Below are 15,816 nucleotides of genomic sequence, written 5' to 3'. Positions count from 1 at the left end.
CTGGAGAGGCTTCCCTCCGGGTCCTGCAGGAGGGAATTGGGTGGCATCCCCCTTGGTAAAGCCCCAGCTCTGGGAGTCCCGGGACAATGCAGCTACCATGTTGCTCGTTGGCCGCTCCCAGTCTTGGCAAGGCCTGAAGCTGTGAGCCCCAGCCCTGGCAGCACAAAGTGGCAGGGATGACATGAGGGGGTGAGGAAGGAGAACACGTTACATCTATTATGCAGCGAAATGGCAAATACCTAAAGACGGCCATCTGCATCACGGGATCAAAGTAACCCTGGCTACAAAGCAGGGGCTGTCCCCGCTACGCTGCAGCTGGCTGTGGGCAGTGGAGCTCCCCTGCCACACCCAACATGGCGCCGCCCGTCCAGGGCGCGTGTGCCTCTCCGAAGATGGCGCCGCCCGTTGAGGAGCGTGTGTGCCCCTCCCAACATGGCTGCCACGCACCTCCCTCAAGATGGCGCCGGAAGTGAGGTCAGAGGAGCGCCGGAAACGCGGTGTTGGCCCTGAGCCGGCTGGGAGCGCGGCTGGGGACGCGGCTGGTTCAAGCGGCCTCGGAGCGCGGCCGCGGGGGCCATGTCCCGCCTCAGGGAGGTAATGCGGGGCCCCGGCACCCCCGGGTCGGTTCCACCCCTCAGACCAGGGGCCTGCCCCAGGGGTGGGGGCGGGGAAGAGGGGGGCCTGCCCCGGGTCGGCTGGGGTAGACAAAAGCTCTGTTGAAGATATAATCGAGAGCGGGTGAAATCTTGGCCCTTAGAAATCAATGGCCAGGTGAGAGGCTGCGCAGGAGGTTGCAGTCTCTGGGGCGGGGGGTGTGCAGGTGAGGGGAGGCTCTTTTTGAAGTGGGGGAGGATTTGCTTTCGCAAGCGTGTGTTGGGAGACCCCGAGGAGGCGGTGGTGAGCTCTTGAGCAATGAACGGCAAGAGCTGAGTGGATGTAAAGAGTTTTCCCCTTATTTTTAAGTCGAAACTTGCGGGTTGAATTTGGCGAGCGGGGGCTGGGTGCTGACAAGGAGGAGAGGCAGCACGCAATCTTGGACAGCGGTTTCTGAACTCTGGTGGATTGCACGGCACCGATTTAAAACGATCCAACCATAGGTACCACCAGCAAATTTCTGTCACATAAAGAAAGGATAATAAATCTGTTAACACGTGTCACTGACAGGTTATCTGCGTACCACAATTTGGAAACTGCTGATCTAGAGGGAAGCATAACTCTGCAGACAGCTGGAGCTCACAGCTCGGTGCCTGAGGAGCCGTAATCCCGTCCCGTATCTGCTCAGTCCTGCTTCTTCCGGTCTAAAGGGGACTGTCCCCTCTCTTCTCTGACTCCGCTAGGTGTTTCCAAGTCAAGTTGCTCCTTTTTCTTTTCAGGAGATCCTGGGCGAGGAGAGCGGGGAGGACTGCCATGTCATCGACCTGATGGGGTTCTCCGACGAGATTCTTCTGCATATTCTAAGCTATGTCCCTAGCACAGACCTCATCCTGAATGTCAAGAGAGCCTGCAGGAAGCTTGCAACACTGTGCCTTGACAAGAGTCTAACCCACGCTGTGGTGCTGCATAAGGACTATCAGGTGGGGGAAGCTTTCTTGATGGTCAGACTGGGGAGTAGCAGGTGGGGGAAGCTTTCTTGATGGTCAGACCGGGGAGTAGCAGGTGGAAGAGAAGCTCTCTTGGTGCTCAGTTTGTGGAGGGCATGAGAACTCTATCGCTTTGCCAGACTGGGCAACATCCCTATGGTATGAAGACAGACTGACTTTGCCAGTTATGAACTGGAAGGCATAAATATAGTGTTATCCCACTGGCCCTGAGGTAGGAAAGTGAGCTTTCTTTTCAGAGCTAAGGTGGTGAGTAAGGCTGCTGTAGATATCTAGCGTCCTGTGGTTCAGGAAGTAGTGTAGAGAGGCAGTGTTATGACACTGGCTTTCTGTTTGGCTTCATGGATAGCAGTGTTTTGTATCCTTAATTAGAAATAGCAATAGGGCTACTTTGTATCATCACTGATCAGCTGTGTACCAGAGCGCTTAGCTGGTCAAAAAGGTACCCTAGATCTTATAAAATACCAGGAGGTGACAGACAAAAAGGACAGTGACGGGATGGAAACTGGCAGCGAAAACATAGCTTTGATTGCCTCTGCCTGCCTGTGATCATTGCTGTGAAACAGTTTTTCCTCTGCTTCATGAAAAGGCCTATCCAAACAGGAAAATATACAGGAGGTGCTGTCGCACAGATCTAGATCACAGCAGACACTTAGTGAGAAATTTTCTCAAGTGCTGTAACTAGGTCATAAAGCCAAAGAACAGCCTACAGATGAAGTTGGCTTTTCAGCTGACTCTGTCTGTAGGCAAGGGGGGAAAGGCGCACAGTATGTCTGTTGAAATGATCTGCCAAGTGGTAGTAGCTGTTCCTTGATCAGTCCAAGCCCTTGCATAGGTGCACCATCCTGATGCAGGGAGAGGAGGTTCATGCTTAGGAATGGTGAATACCCTCCACTTCTGCTGAGGTCACTGTCACCCAGCACCTTTAACTTCAGCCGCAGAATCAGTGACGCAGACTCAGACCAGCTGAACGCTGAATGAATTATCACCTTCTATAGCCAAAGCATGGTGGGTAAAGCAGACTGCCAGCAGTAATAACAGTGTAATACGTCAGAGCTAATGCTTTGTCTCTGGTGTGGAGGTCTGCTTCAGGCTGTTCCCAGGCCACCTACTACTGCCAATTGCTGTCTATTGAGTATCTGAGCAGGGGCAAGTAGGCAGGGCTTATAGAGAAAGGGCTGTACTGTTTGTGTTCATCCAGAGGCCTCAGAAAACTCTAGTAGAGACAAGTGCCATTATCCCCGTTCTGAGGTGGGAGAGCCTGGGGTAGAAATGAGTAGGTATAATTAAGCATGCACTAGAATATTCCTGAGGTTGGTTTTGCTTGAATGCAGGTGAGCAAGGACAAAGTAAAGCAGCTACTGAAGGAGATTGGGAAGGAGATCCTCCAGCTGAACATGGCTGGTTGTTACTGGCTGCCCAGCTCCACTATTGACCACGTGCTACGCTGCAAAAACCTGGTGAAACTGAACTTGTCTGGGTGCCACTTGACCTCCCTCCGCCTCTCCAAAATGCTCTCTGTCCTCCAGAACCTGCGCTCACTGGCGATTGATGTGAACCCTGGTTTTGATGCCAGCCAGCTGAGCAGTGAATGCAAAGCCACGCTCAGCCGGGTCTTGGAGCTCAAGCAGACCCTGTACACACCTTCATATGGTGTGGTCCCCTGCTGCACAAGCCTTGAGAAGCTGCTGCTCTATTTTGAGATCCTGGACCGATCCCGAGAAGGGTTTATTCTGTCTGGCCAGCTGATGGTGGGTGAGAGCAACGTCCCCCATTACCAGAACCTCCGTGTCTTCTACGCTAGGCTGGCCCCTGGCTATGTCAATCAAGAGGTGGTGAGACTGTACCTGGCAGTGTTAAGTGACAGGACTCCAGAGAACCTTCATGTCTTCCTCATTTCTGCTCCTGGCAGTTTTGCAGAGACTGGAGCCACCAAAAACCTGTTAGACTCCATGGCTCGAAATGTTTGTCTAGATGCATTGCAGCTGCCCAAATCCTGGCTTAATGGCTTCAGCCTCCTACAGCATGTGAAGTTCAACAACCCTTTCTACTTCAGTTTCAGCCGCTGTACCCTCTCTGGTAGTTATCTGGTCCAGAAAGTAATTAATGGTGGGAAGGACCTCAAAAGCTTGACCAGTCTGAATCTCAGCGGCTGCATTCACTGTCTGGCTCCGGACTCCTTTTTCCGCAAAGCAGAAGACGATATTGACAGCAGCATCCTGGAAAGTCTGGTGGTGTCTTGCTGCAATCTGAGACACCTGAACCTTTCTGCTGCTCACCATCACAGCTCAGAGAACCTGGGCAAGCATTTGTGCCAGCTCCTGGCACGACTGAAACACCTGCTGTCTTTGGCACTGCCAGTGTGCTCCATCACAGGTGGGGCTGCGAATGCAGACAAACCCCCCATGCAGTCGGTGACTAATATGCTGCCCCAAGGGTTTGGGAAGAAAGCCCGAGTTGGGGTGCAGACTTACCCCAGGAATGTGGAGCAGGGCCATGCAAAGCCGCAGAGCTCGGTGTTTTGGACTCTGCTGGAGAGCCTGCTGCTTTTGGAAAGCTTGGAACTGGTTGGGTCCAACTTCTCCTCTGCCATGCCCCGTAATGAGCCGGCCATTCGGAACTCGCTCCCTGCCTGCAGCCGGGCTCAGCATGTGGGGGATACAGAGGTAGCTGCCATTAGCCAGTTGACCTATTTGCGAAACCTCACCTTAGCACAGCTGCCCAACATCCTCACGGGGTCTGGGCTCATTAGGATTGGAGCACAGTGCCAGCATCTGCGGACGCTCTCCTTGGCCAACTTGGGCATGATGGGGAAGGTGGTCTATCTGCCTGCCTTCATGGACATGCTGAAGTACTGCAAGCACTTAAGGGATCTCAGGTGAGGGGCTGCACATCCTCTTCAGTGCGTTCATGGGTATCTAATGACGTTTGTAATAATTTAAGGGAACCCACAGGGAAATTACAAGATGGGAGCTTTCCCTCCGAAGGCAGGCAGCTCCCTGGGAAAGCTAAGACTCAAGTTTCTCCTGAGCAGCAGGATTGTGGAGGGTGGGAATGTTCTGTGTTGTTCTGGAGGTCTCTTTTTATCTCTCCCCTGAGACATTACTGTAATTGAACAGTAATAGTAGAAGTGACATGATGGGAGCTCCACAAACATGGCTGCGAGAGAATGTATGAGCCCTGTAGAGGGCACTTGGGTGCCAAGAACCATTATTGCTTATACAACCTGGTTGTGTTGGTGACTTTCCTGGATGGCATGTACTCCCCATGGAGCGGTGCAGTCTGGGCAGTGCCAGGAGGAGGGCAGCTCGGCTTTGCAGAAGCTAATCATTTTCCAAAGAACTGTTTGTAATCTTTAGGAATAGTTGGATTTGGCCTGTAGTGAGGATGGCACCCAGACATCTGAGTTGTGGGGTTCCAGCCTTCAGGAGGGCCTGTTTGGAAGGATGTAGTAGGGGAGGCTGTATATAAAAGGATTGCCACAGGAAACGAGTGTTCTTGAGAGAGAATTTTCCTAACGGCCTCTGAGAAGCTTGTCTGGGGAAACTGCTACGCATCCAAAAAAACCCTAGCATTTAAATAAGTTCCAATAGATTTGCCTTCCTTTAGCTGACTTCCCCAGTACTCTTTTTCTCCAGCCATCAAAACTAATTTCAGGTGATGTTGCAAAGCAACATTGTCACCTAGTGAATAAAACTGAGTATTACAAGCACATGTTCCTGCCACTTCCCTGTCCACTGAAGAGGTGGATCCAGGAAATCAAGAAGGGTGGGAGCCAGTCTGTAGGGGAATTGTTCATGGTAGGGTGAACAAGCTATGAAAACCCAGCCAAAGTTCTGATCTCCCTGTGACTCTTAACTGGGTAAAACTGAGTGAGAAGCAAGATCTTCCCTGGCAGCCAGGTATTGCTCACCTTAGATGAGAGACTTTCTGGGTAACTGTTGAGTAAAATGGCTTGCCACTAGCACCATTACTGCCAGCCATTACCTGATGGGCAGTTGTAGGCTGGGACTCTATAAAGCACAACTTAGGAATAGATAGGATTATGCTCTTCAGATCTTCTGACATACTAGAGGAACCCAGACAGATGATTGCATTGGGGGTTGGCTTCTTGTTACTCTCTAATGGATTACCTTTCTCGCAGCAGCTGGCTCTGAAGCAGGGCATGGAACTTCAGCTGTGCTGAGGTCCTGTCACAAATGTGGTCTGAGCTGCCACATCTTCCTTGTGACACTCTCCTTTGGCAGTGGAGCTAGTTTCCATCATATGGGAATCCAGACCCAGAGCTTTCTGAACCTGATTGGTGGCCACAAATGCCATTGCCACCTTGGATATGGACAGCAGAGGGTGAACACAGGGCAGGATGCTGGTTTTGGTCCTGTTTGGTGTGAATCTCCCAATCGACATGTTGCTTTCTGGACTGGTTCCTTTGCTGCAGCCTGCTTAATTCCACTACTTAAGTCCAGGCCAACTCTCTACCCTGGATGAAGTAATTAAAATAAAGGGCTGGGGGAATACTGCATCCACTGGGGTGGGGGAAGCAGCTCTGGCCTTTGAGGGCTTGGAAGTATTCACCCTGCCAGCTACGAGACATGAGATGCTGGTTGGCATGTGAGCATTGTAGAACATTCGTACTTGCTCTAAACCATCACCCTGGTGGGACTAGCTTTGTCGGGCTCCAGACTGGCCACCTGCCCACTGAGCTGGTGCCAGGTAGTCAGCTGGGGTGTGGCTCTGCCTCTATTGCTGTCCCACAAACTGCTTATTGGTTGACAGCTCACTAAAGGCAGGAGAACTGAGTTAGGCCCATCACCTGGGTTTGTGAGGTGGTACCAACACCAGTTATCCTGTATGTCATGTCTGTGCTGCAGAACAAGCCCTAGGGAGCAGCACGTGGTTGAACCAGCAAAATCTTTGCTCCATGTGCAGCCTCCCGTGAGTGCTGCGTCCCCTCGTGGCTTAAAGCATTGTATCTGCAGGTCTGTACATTGGCTTGTTTTTTGTCTTCCCTGCAGGCTAGAGCAGCCATACTTCAGTGCTAATGCCCAGTTCTTCCAGGCATTGAGTCATTGTTCTTCTCTCCAGCGGCTGTGTATCATCTCCCGGAACGGGACTCTGCAGTCTGACGCAGTGATGTCATTCATGGCCAGCTGCCTTGAGGTCATCATGTGCCACATGTTTACGGGGGAATCACTTACGGCTTGCAAAAATCTTCAGCAGTCGATTGTGCGGAGGTGAGAGCGGGGGAGACCAGAGGGGTGCACCAGGGCCCTTTGAGGTTTACCTCCACTTCCTTTGTTCATATGGTCACAGTCTTGGAGAACTCATGCCTGCCTAGTGTCCTGAGAAGCTAGTAGGTGAAATGTAACTCCTTGGAGCTCAAACTGGCCTCCTACTAATGCAAGAGGCAATCAGTGGGACATTGCCAGGTATTGTATGTGTGTTTAAACCTCCTCCCCTCCTCCCACGTGATGGATTCAAAGCTTTGATTATACAGTTGCATCATAAATCAAGTGACAGCTTTATGTCAACAAAACATCTGGCGGCATTTTAAGTGCTGGGGATGTTTGACCTTGAGGTTTTCCTCCTTTCCCATGAGTGACTACATTCATTCACCATCCTCTAATCACAAGTAAATGTTGCTAACTGAAAGTTCCCCAATAGAGCTGTTCAAAGCCTTCTAATTGTCTAAGGGTTATTTTTTTGGCGTAGCCTTTGCATCTTTGGCCATTTTTAAAGTCATCTGGCCTCGCCCATTGCAGCATTCTGTAGCCCACATGGTGGGAAACGTTTGTGTGAGAGCCATGAGCATTGGAAAATATAGCTTTGAATTTAGCTTGGCGTTTGGGAGCTTTCTCAGAGTGGTGACCACCTTGCAAAATATTTCCCATTCAGCAGACTTTCTGCTGCGTCTCTTGTTTGCCTCCTCACCACTCTGCCCCACCAGGCCTTTGCTCTGCCATCAGTCAGCTACTGTTGCTCTCCTCTATTAGGCTCTAATAAAAATTTCAAATTCAACAGCATTAATATTGTGCTGAGGCATTGCTCCAGCCCCCTTGTCCACTTTAGACTGACTTATTCCACTTGGCTTGTTTCCTAGGATTAAATCCAGAGAAGCCTGTGACTGTATTAGCTACCTATCAAACTATGTACAAGGCTGCTTATTCCTGCCTCCTCCTTCGGGATAGTAGTTGCTGGAAACATCTGAGTAAATGAGTCATCGGAGTCCCTGTGATGTGTCAAAGATATGTTTTTACAGTTTTGTAAAAGCATCTGGGATCAAATTTGGCTCTGTGCTGTGGAGATTTTTTTTTGAGAGATCCATGACTTTCTCCCCAATCCATTTCTCTCATTCCCCAGACCTGTTCAAGATGTCACTACAGCTCTGGCTAAATTTTGAGTACTCTTCTGTGCTGCACTTCTCACCCTTTTTACAAATCTTTCCCTCCTGTTTTTCTCTTCCATGCCCCTGCCTTTTTCATGTGCTCTGTATCTCTTAATAATTAAAACCCAGCAAACTTCCAAAGACCAGTTGTTTTCTCCTGGAAAAACGTGGAAAAATGTTTTATATTTTGAAACCATTCTGTCTGTCATCTTTTTGTCTTTTGCTTTTTATTATTAGGGACTTTTATATGAAAAGAGGATCTTTTGGGGTTTTGTTCCTTTTTAAAGGAGAGCATCTGCTGCTGTTGCTAATTCCCTACCTGAAGTCATAATCCTCTATGATTTTGTAATTGGTGGCTCTGGAAATGATTTTGATGTCACATAAGATTATGACTTCAGGAGGAGGAGAAGGAGCAGGAGCAGATGCTCTCCTAAGCAACAAAGGTCCCGTTCTCATGCAACTGTCTCTAGCAATAAAATACAATGGGCGAAATACAGAAAATGATGTGTAAGCAGTGCCGCAACACCAGTGAACCTTTCACCCACATGACTGCCTGCAATCTCATCCCTGCCCTTTGTGCATGCTTGCCTTGAAACAGGGTCAGAAATTGACTTTCTCTTGACTGCATTTTATCTGTTGCTCTAAGGATAGATAGAGAGGCAGTAAAACCCATGAAAAAGGAATGCTCTCCTGCTAGCTGGCTCATGGCTGAACCCTTAGATGAGAGCTTGTTTGTGCAGTGCAGCTTTCTGAGACATGCTTGTCACGTACCCCTCAATCTAATGTCCTGATATTACAAGAAATGCTTGGGCAGCAAATATGCGAGGCAGAACACCCATGTTCCAGAGTAACACTAATTTTGTCTTGGAATGATTTATCGCATGCATGCAGAAGAAGCTGATATGATGGCTAGAGTGCGTGGGTTTGCAGTGGGGAGTGTCCAAGCTGAGCATCTTTGTTTGCTTCCCTCCCTGTGGGGCCCTAAGTCACTATTAGGCACTCCTTGTCTTGGCTGTGGAGATTACTTTGCTCATGTTGAAGGAGCCAGGCCAGGGTTGTTTGCATGTAGGAGGCAACCTCTCTAGCAAGCTTTATTTTTTTTTTCTCATTTTTTAAAGATTTGGAGTGAAGAGCTGTTATGGCTTAGTATTAAACTTGGAGAGGGGCTCTTGCTGCAGCCTGTGGAGTTGGGAGTGTGTCAAAACGTGATCTACAGTACCCCTCTCCCGGCATTGATCCACAGAAGTAGCAGGCACCCAAGATCTGGGAAGGGCAAGCTGGAGTCCGTTAGTGCCACTTTTCTGATTTCAGCTGTTGAATTTGTGCGCTTCCTTTAACACCTTTCCTGATATGACCTATGCAACTTCCCTGCCCTGGGGTTGTTGGTTGATTATCATTGGAGGCAGAAGAGGAGGATTATTGTCCATGAGATGCTAAAATGTGCGCCATGCTGTGAAGTTGGAAAATTCCCTCACTTTGGCAGAGAGCGCCCAGGGAGGGGAGGCCAGAGACTGGGCTGAAGGCCTCAGTTAAGTGTTTGAACGTTCTTCCTCTTCAGCTATAAAATGGGGATACTCTTAACATAGCTCCCTAGCTGACTGGCTAGAGGGGAGCCCAGACCAGTATTGGCTGCGGAAAGAGACATTATTTTATCTGCTAGTCTCTTCACTGCTGGAGGCTGGGCCCAGGTAGCCCAGCTTTGGCTTGAACTCTGTGGTGAACTTCCTGAGGCTGCAGGCAGGGGAATTTGCAGCAGCTCCTTCAAACTTTTGCAAGCGTCAGCTTTCAGGCAAGTTGCTCTTGCATTTAAACTGGTAAATCCCTCTGGTGCAGACTGCACTAGCTGCAGTGGCAAGGCATAGGCATGACAGGACTGCTCTGCAGCTCTCACCGGCAAGTAAAACCATCCCGTGAGCTGCAGAGGAGCTGTGGGCAAATACAGATTTGTGTGTTTTGGGGAGGGTGGGGGGGAGGTAGCAGTTTCTAGCACACGGTGCACTCCCGGGAAGGGAGGGGTCGTCTGCTGTTTATGGCACTAGTTTGGGATGTGGGGACCCAGGTTGGACTCTCAGCTCTGCCGCAGATGTTCTTTCTATGCCCCCATCTGTTTAAAGATGATACTTCTCAACCCCCTAGAGGGTCCCCAGGCAGGCTGACCACAGGAAATGGAGGTGAGGCGCTCTGATTCTGCAGTCATGGGGGATGCACCTAAGAAACAAGCGAGGCTAATGAGAAACCTACATTTTCCTTTATTGACTTGCATGTTAATAAGGCCGTAAATACACTACTGAAATATTTCACTCCAGATGGGTGTTTAAATTGACTTAAATAGATGTTCCCTCACAAACTGCTCCATGTGTTAATTCTAGAAACATACTGTCAATATTGCTGGTGAGTGAAGAGCAAACTCTGCTTTTAGATCCAAGCAAAACCAATTCTTTTATGGAACAAATATATTTTCGTCAGGAGGTGAAACTTAAATCCTTCTCTGCAGGATTTGTTTCAGTGACTGTTTCTGGAAATTTTTAAAATAGTTGTCCGTGGCTGATTTGTCAAATACCAGCACTGCCAGACAATCTTATCCTGTTAAGGGATTGCTTGCTTCAAGCTTTTTTTTGGAAAGGAAATGGCATGTTATTTATAAATTTCCACTAGATGGCACCGTGGTCCATAGTAGATCCAATTCCCTGTCCCTGTTGACTGCCTGTTAAATATTCAGATTCTCTATGTGCCTTGTTCCTTCCATCGCCAGAAATCTTGTATAATACTCCTGTATGGCACTGTTAGTAGGTATGATACTTCACAGACGCCTGGGAGAAGCTCCTTACCATATAGAGCTTGCACAGATTGCAGAAAGGGTTGTGTTATGACATGTTTGGCAAGTATCTTATTAATCTTAAGGGTTTTTTCTTTCTTTCTTTAAAAAAAAAAAGTTTATTCCTTTGTAACTAGCAGTAGTCTAAAAGCTTAAGTATTTACACAGTGCCTATTGCAGCAGTGATTTCAGGCACACAACAGTACAACACAGTGGAAATCTATGGGAAGTCCCTGAAAAGTCACCGTAGAAACAGGTCAAAAAAGTAAACCGGCCAACACCACCCTGCCCCAAATCTCCATCGGTGAGCAATCGCCAGAGATTCTTATTGTGTAAAGGAAAAAATGTCAAGGAATGCAATTCAGTTGTGATGGATAGAAACGTGATCAAAATTGAGACACAGGGCTGGAGTGCCAGCAGCAGCTGCAGTGTGGTGAGGAGGTACTTGATGGAGGGTGGTGACTATGCCGTGTGGCAGTTATCTGTGTCTCTAGGATGTGCTTGTTGCAGTTCCCTGATGCTTGCTACTTGTATTGAAAGCTGCTGGGCAGCAGTAGTGCTGTACAGAAGCATTCTCAACAGTGGCCCTAGGGTGGTCCCAGGGCCGTAATACAGGGTTGGGGGCCAGGTGCACCTGGCTTTCAGTCCTGGCTTTAGTACTAACTTGCTGTGTGACCTTGCACAAGTCCACGTTTTCCCAACCTGTATTATCTGCAGGGGGAGGCCGTGGAGATTGTGCACAGCACTTCATGTGCTCACAGCTTTAGTTAGCATCAGCCAGTGCTGCCATTTGGCTGCTCCCAACACCACTCCCTTCCCTGTTTGCAAATCCAAGAGCTGAAGATTGGGGGAAGAGACGCACTGTCTTATCCACTCCTATCCCTGTTGGGGCAGGGTGGTGTTGGCGTGCTGCCTGTTTGGAACGACTCCTGTCATAGCTTTCCAACCGGCTCCCATGAATGTGTTTCAGTTTAATTAGGATTAATTTAATCCTAATTTTTTTTATTTTTCTTTGTGATGGCAACTACCCCTAAACGATTATCCAATTCCCCCTCCCCCAACTCTGCCCTTAGCTGTCACTTAGTCTAGCCATAGCTGTGTAGTTGTTGCTCTGCTCAGAAGCTGGCCCTCCACCTCGTTAACCATTAGAGTCCCCCTTCTCTGAAAGCACCTCCGGTTTGTCAACAGCTTCGTAGTGTGCAGATGGGGCCTGCTGGATCCTTCTTCCTTAATTCAAAGTCTGGCCTGAGTTCTGAGTGATTTCTTGTGGCTATTACCTCTGGCTTGGAGGTCTGGAGCTGGCAGGGATGGGAGGCGATTTGGAGGGCTGTAAGCTAGTACAAAATCCTCTTTGAATTCTTTCGAATCCTCCCCTCCCCCTTCTGCACGGCCCACCTGGCTGTCACAATTGCACTGACATTGCAAAAAGCTGGTATTATCACTTGCAGCTTATTGCCTCCCCCCCACCTCCTCTCCTTCCTTCTGACCTTGAAAAACTATCTCCTTGTAGATCGCCTTTCTCTGCAAACCCAGTGTTGGCATGTTAGCTACCAATCCCACTTCACTAGCCTAAGCATGTTGTGGACTCGGCCCCTGCCTCCGATTACAGAGGGCTTAATATATCGTTAGCCTGGTGTAGTGAATCATCAGAGTCTGGTTCCAGCTTTCATTGTCTGTCTCATTTCCTGCTCTTAAAAACTCTTGAATCAGCCTGTCCCAGGCTAAATAACAAAGTGCATCCTTGTGAGCTTACCCAAGGTCTGTTTGAAGTGTTTGGTGAAATCCAACTGTGTTTTGGGAGCAGGGAGATAACCTTCATTAGTCCCACCTGCCTTGGTCACAAGTGAGATGAGGATCCATCTGGTGTGTAGGTATATTCCTGATGGACTTTCACAGTTTTCTTTTGGGGACATTTCCTCGATCCCCTTCTCAGTCGCATTCCAGAGACTTGCCCAAACCCGTCCTCCTCGCCACTTGAACGCGTGCCGTGGTAGGAACTCAGTGGGGAGTCCTTCCTGGAGGATAGCCTCATTTGGACGCATTCCTCACAAATGTGAATCTATCTCCGTCTCTTGCGCAGCATGATCTTCTCTTTCCCCGCTGCCAAGTCCTGCTGGAATCTCTGCCTTGGTTTCTTTTTGTGTAAATGGGTGTGGGCGTGAAGGAGACTGAGCTGAGGCATTAACCATGGCTTTAATGTGTTTCCAAAATAAAAAATAAACGTAATTAAGCAATTATTGCAATAACTTTTCCACTTGTTGGGGGCGGTTAGGAAATGGCTCTTTCCAGTGCGTTTTGGCTTGTTCTGGCAGAGCACTTCTCTAAGACCTATGGACTGGGTGCTTTGGCATCGTTCCTGCTGTTCTTCCCTCTTCATCTCCCGCTGGCCATGTGCACTTGGCTGTTCTGCATGCAGCGTAGCGGGCACAGTGGCTCACCCTTCAGAGCCTCAAAGTACTCTTCATTTAGGCCTTATAGTACTCGCATGAAGTAACAAAGAATCGGCCAAACTGAGGAATATCACTTGCCTGCATTCATGGGGTGAGGATGACGCATCCCATGCCCTGTGTTGCCGAGACACCAGACCATCCTTGCCTTCCTAGGAAAAGTATCAGCACTTCCAGAGTCTTGTCCACACTTCTCAGTCTGAGGCTGGAGGCTTTAAAGGGACTCTTAAAGGGAATCTAAAATGATGAAAGCAACAGGGGTCCCTAGGATGCCATCAAAGGTATGAAGAGACCCTGCTAGAAAAAGCACCGCAGCTGAGAGGTATCCTGAAAATGGAGGCTTGTTGTGTTGAGGAATCTCAGTCACTGTTCTTCTTGTGCTCTGGGGTGAGAAGCTGCAGTCTGCTGATTTGCTCATGTCCTACAGGGGTCCAGAGCAAGAGCAGCAGTGGGGACCTGGTCTGCTTTTATATAGTGTCTTCAGTGCAGCTTCATAACCCCTCCTCAAGGAGATGTCAGTGGAGCACTCAGTCTCCCAGAAGAAGGCACCTTGGAATAACCTCCACTGGTATTTCTCTGGTCCCCATGGGCTCTGTACAAGTTGTGTCTTTTGGAGAAAATTGGAAGAGGGAAGCATGCTTGCGATTCCTAGTGCCCATGCACTGTGCTGGAAGTGACCTTCTTGAATGTGTTTGACTATGTTGGAAAGAAGAAAGATGTGCATCTACGTCATGTCAAAAGCTGACACGTCTGCCGTTCCAGCTCATCACCCTTGGTTGCGCCGCTCTGATCTGTGGCTGCAGATCCTGCATGCCCCAGTGCTCCAGGTGCTCTTTGTAGCTTCTGCCATGCCACATTTAAGCAATGGGAACATCCTAAGCCAGGACTTGTATGTTGGCATCCGCCTTCAACCACGTTTAAATCCAAGACGCAAGTATCTCTTCCAATGAGAACAGAATTCCCAGTGGGTTGGGCTGAGGCTGAGCAGTGCACAAAACTGAAAGAATTTATACAGGGCAGAATTGCAGCTATGCTGAGTTCCCCTTTCTTGGTTAGTTAGTGTTCATTCTAGACAAGAGCTCCAGGGGCAGTGTGAATGTGGAAGAGTCCACGCTTGTGCAGCTTGTCCACTAAGGTGTGGAGAAGGAAAGTCTGTGCCATGGGAATGGGATTCATTCTTAATGGAGTCAGCACCTGCTCAATCACACTGCTCCCAAATGGAGGCACTTCTGGCTCTCTGCTGCAACTAACTCCTTCCTCTGCACGGAGGGGTCCAAAACTCCTTGATGGTGCAGCCCTGGAACTAGATATGGTCTTCTCTCTCCCCTTGCCCTCAACCCAGATCCTGAATTTGTGGGTCTATTCCCAGTGGGGGTGCTAGTCCTGGTGGCTTTTTTTCCCAATACACACCTCTCCCATCCTCTATAAATTTACCATCTTTAGATGACCGTCCCAGCTTTGCGTAAAGTGGGAAGGTTACATCACCTGAAAGTTCCTCCTGAGATCTCCAGGCTCGTCCGGTCCAGTCCTCTCAAGTACATCTTGAGAACACACGCGTGTGTATTTGCCTAAAGTAATGAATTCCACGTAGTGATTCTCTTGTCCTACAAAAAATCAAGGCAGTCTGATTGAAATACGGATGTGCTCTCAACTTTTCCTGCCTTTGGCTTTCTCCATGACCTACACATTGGATCCTGACGTCCCAATTGGAAGTAAATGAGATCAGTGGGTAGGTTGTTTACCAAGCTGTTGCCTTGAAAATGCTCTTGCTGGGCCCAGTCCACATACATTCTGTTGTGGGGCAGGCAGCAAAGTCCAATTCCTCTTCTTTGGTCTCCTGCAGGTTGGTAGGTCTAGTCATAGCATCATGTCATACCTCTGCTGATGCCAAAATGAACCTTAAGTGCATTCCCCATCAGTTAGCTCAATGGATGACTGTGGCCAACTACTGAAGCCAGCATAAATACACGAGCTCATCTGGAAATGCAGCCTCTTCAGAAACCTGCTTGTAAAATGAACCACTGGACTTCTGTTGGCTTGAGGTTACACATACCAGACCAGTGGCTACTACAAAAAACATCCACCTTTTGTTATCCCAGCAATCACCCCCAAGTAAAAGATGCATACTGCAACATAGTCAGCTGCATACAAAACTTCCTGTTGATTAATTAAACATTTGGAGATCCTTGTAGGAAACATGTGAATGCGTCTTTGGCTTGTGTCCCTTGGAACAAGACGGGGATTCATGTCTAGAACTGCAGCTCTTTTGGGCTCTCCCGATCCACATCCCCCACCCCCCATCTATCCTGCAGGCTTTCATTACACCCTTCCAGAGGTGGAACTAGTTTTGAAGTCCATCCAGGTGTGGACTAAGGAAAGAGCCTTCAAGATTATGGCAGGTATTCTGCAACTCATTAACTCAATCCCTTCCCCACTTCCCATCTCCACCCTGTGCCTGGGGTCTTTTCTTGTTACTGCACTAAGTACTTCTCACTTAATCTGGCTCACCTGGACAGGTGGAGCAAGAGTGAAATTGCCTTCCGGCAGAGGACTCTTATAGTCCTCGGATAT

At 48.9% G+C, this 15,816-nt stretch overlaps 1 protein-coding gene across 1 annotated transcript in view; it reads left to right on the top strand.

Annotated features, from left to right (window-relative positions):
* Nucleotides 1–493: 493 nt before the first annotated feature.
* The window catches only part of FBXL18 (F-box and leucine rich repeat protein 18), a 23,759-nt gene continuing 8,436 nt past the window's right edge, over nucleotides 494–15,816 (top strand). The window contains exons 1-4 of the mRNA XM_019512993.1: nucleotides 494–594; nucleotides 1,374–1,574; nucleotides 2,933–4,476; nucleotides 6,614–6,832. Coding sequence (XP_019368538.1) covers nucleotides 577–594; nucleotides 1,374–1,574; nucleotides 2,933–4,476; nucleotides 6,614–6,832 — 1,982 coding nt within the window. The 5' untranslated portion in view covers nucleotides 494–576. The remainder of the gene's footprint in view (nucleotides 595–1,373; nucleotides 1,575–2,932; nucleotides 4,477–6,613; nucleotides 6,833–15,816) is intronic.

Source organism: Gavialis gangeticus, unplaced genomic scaffold, assembly GCF_001723915.1.
Source record: "Gavialis gangeticus isolate Ggan-Ray unplaced genomic scaffold, GavGan_comp1, whole genome shotgun sequence".
In the NCBI taxonomy this organism is placed as follows: Eukaryota; Metazoa; Chordata; order Crocodylia; family Gavialidae; genus Gavialis; species Gavialis gangeticus.
Note: the sequence above shows the minus strand (reverse complement) of the source record. Positions and strands in the feature narration are given on the sequence as shown.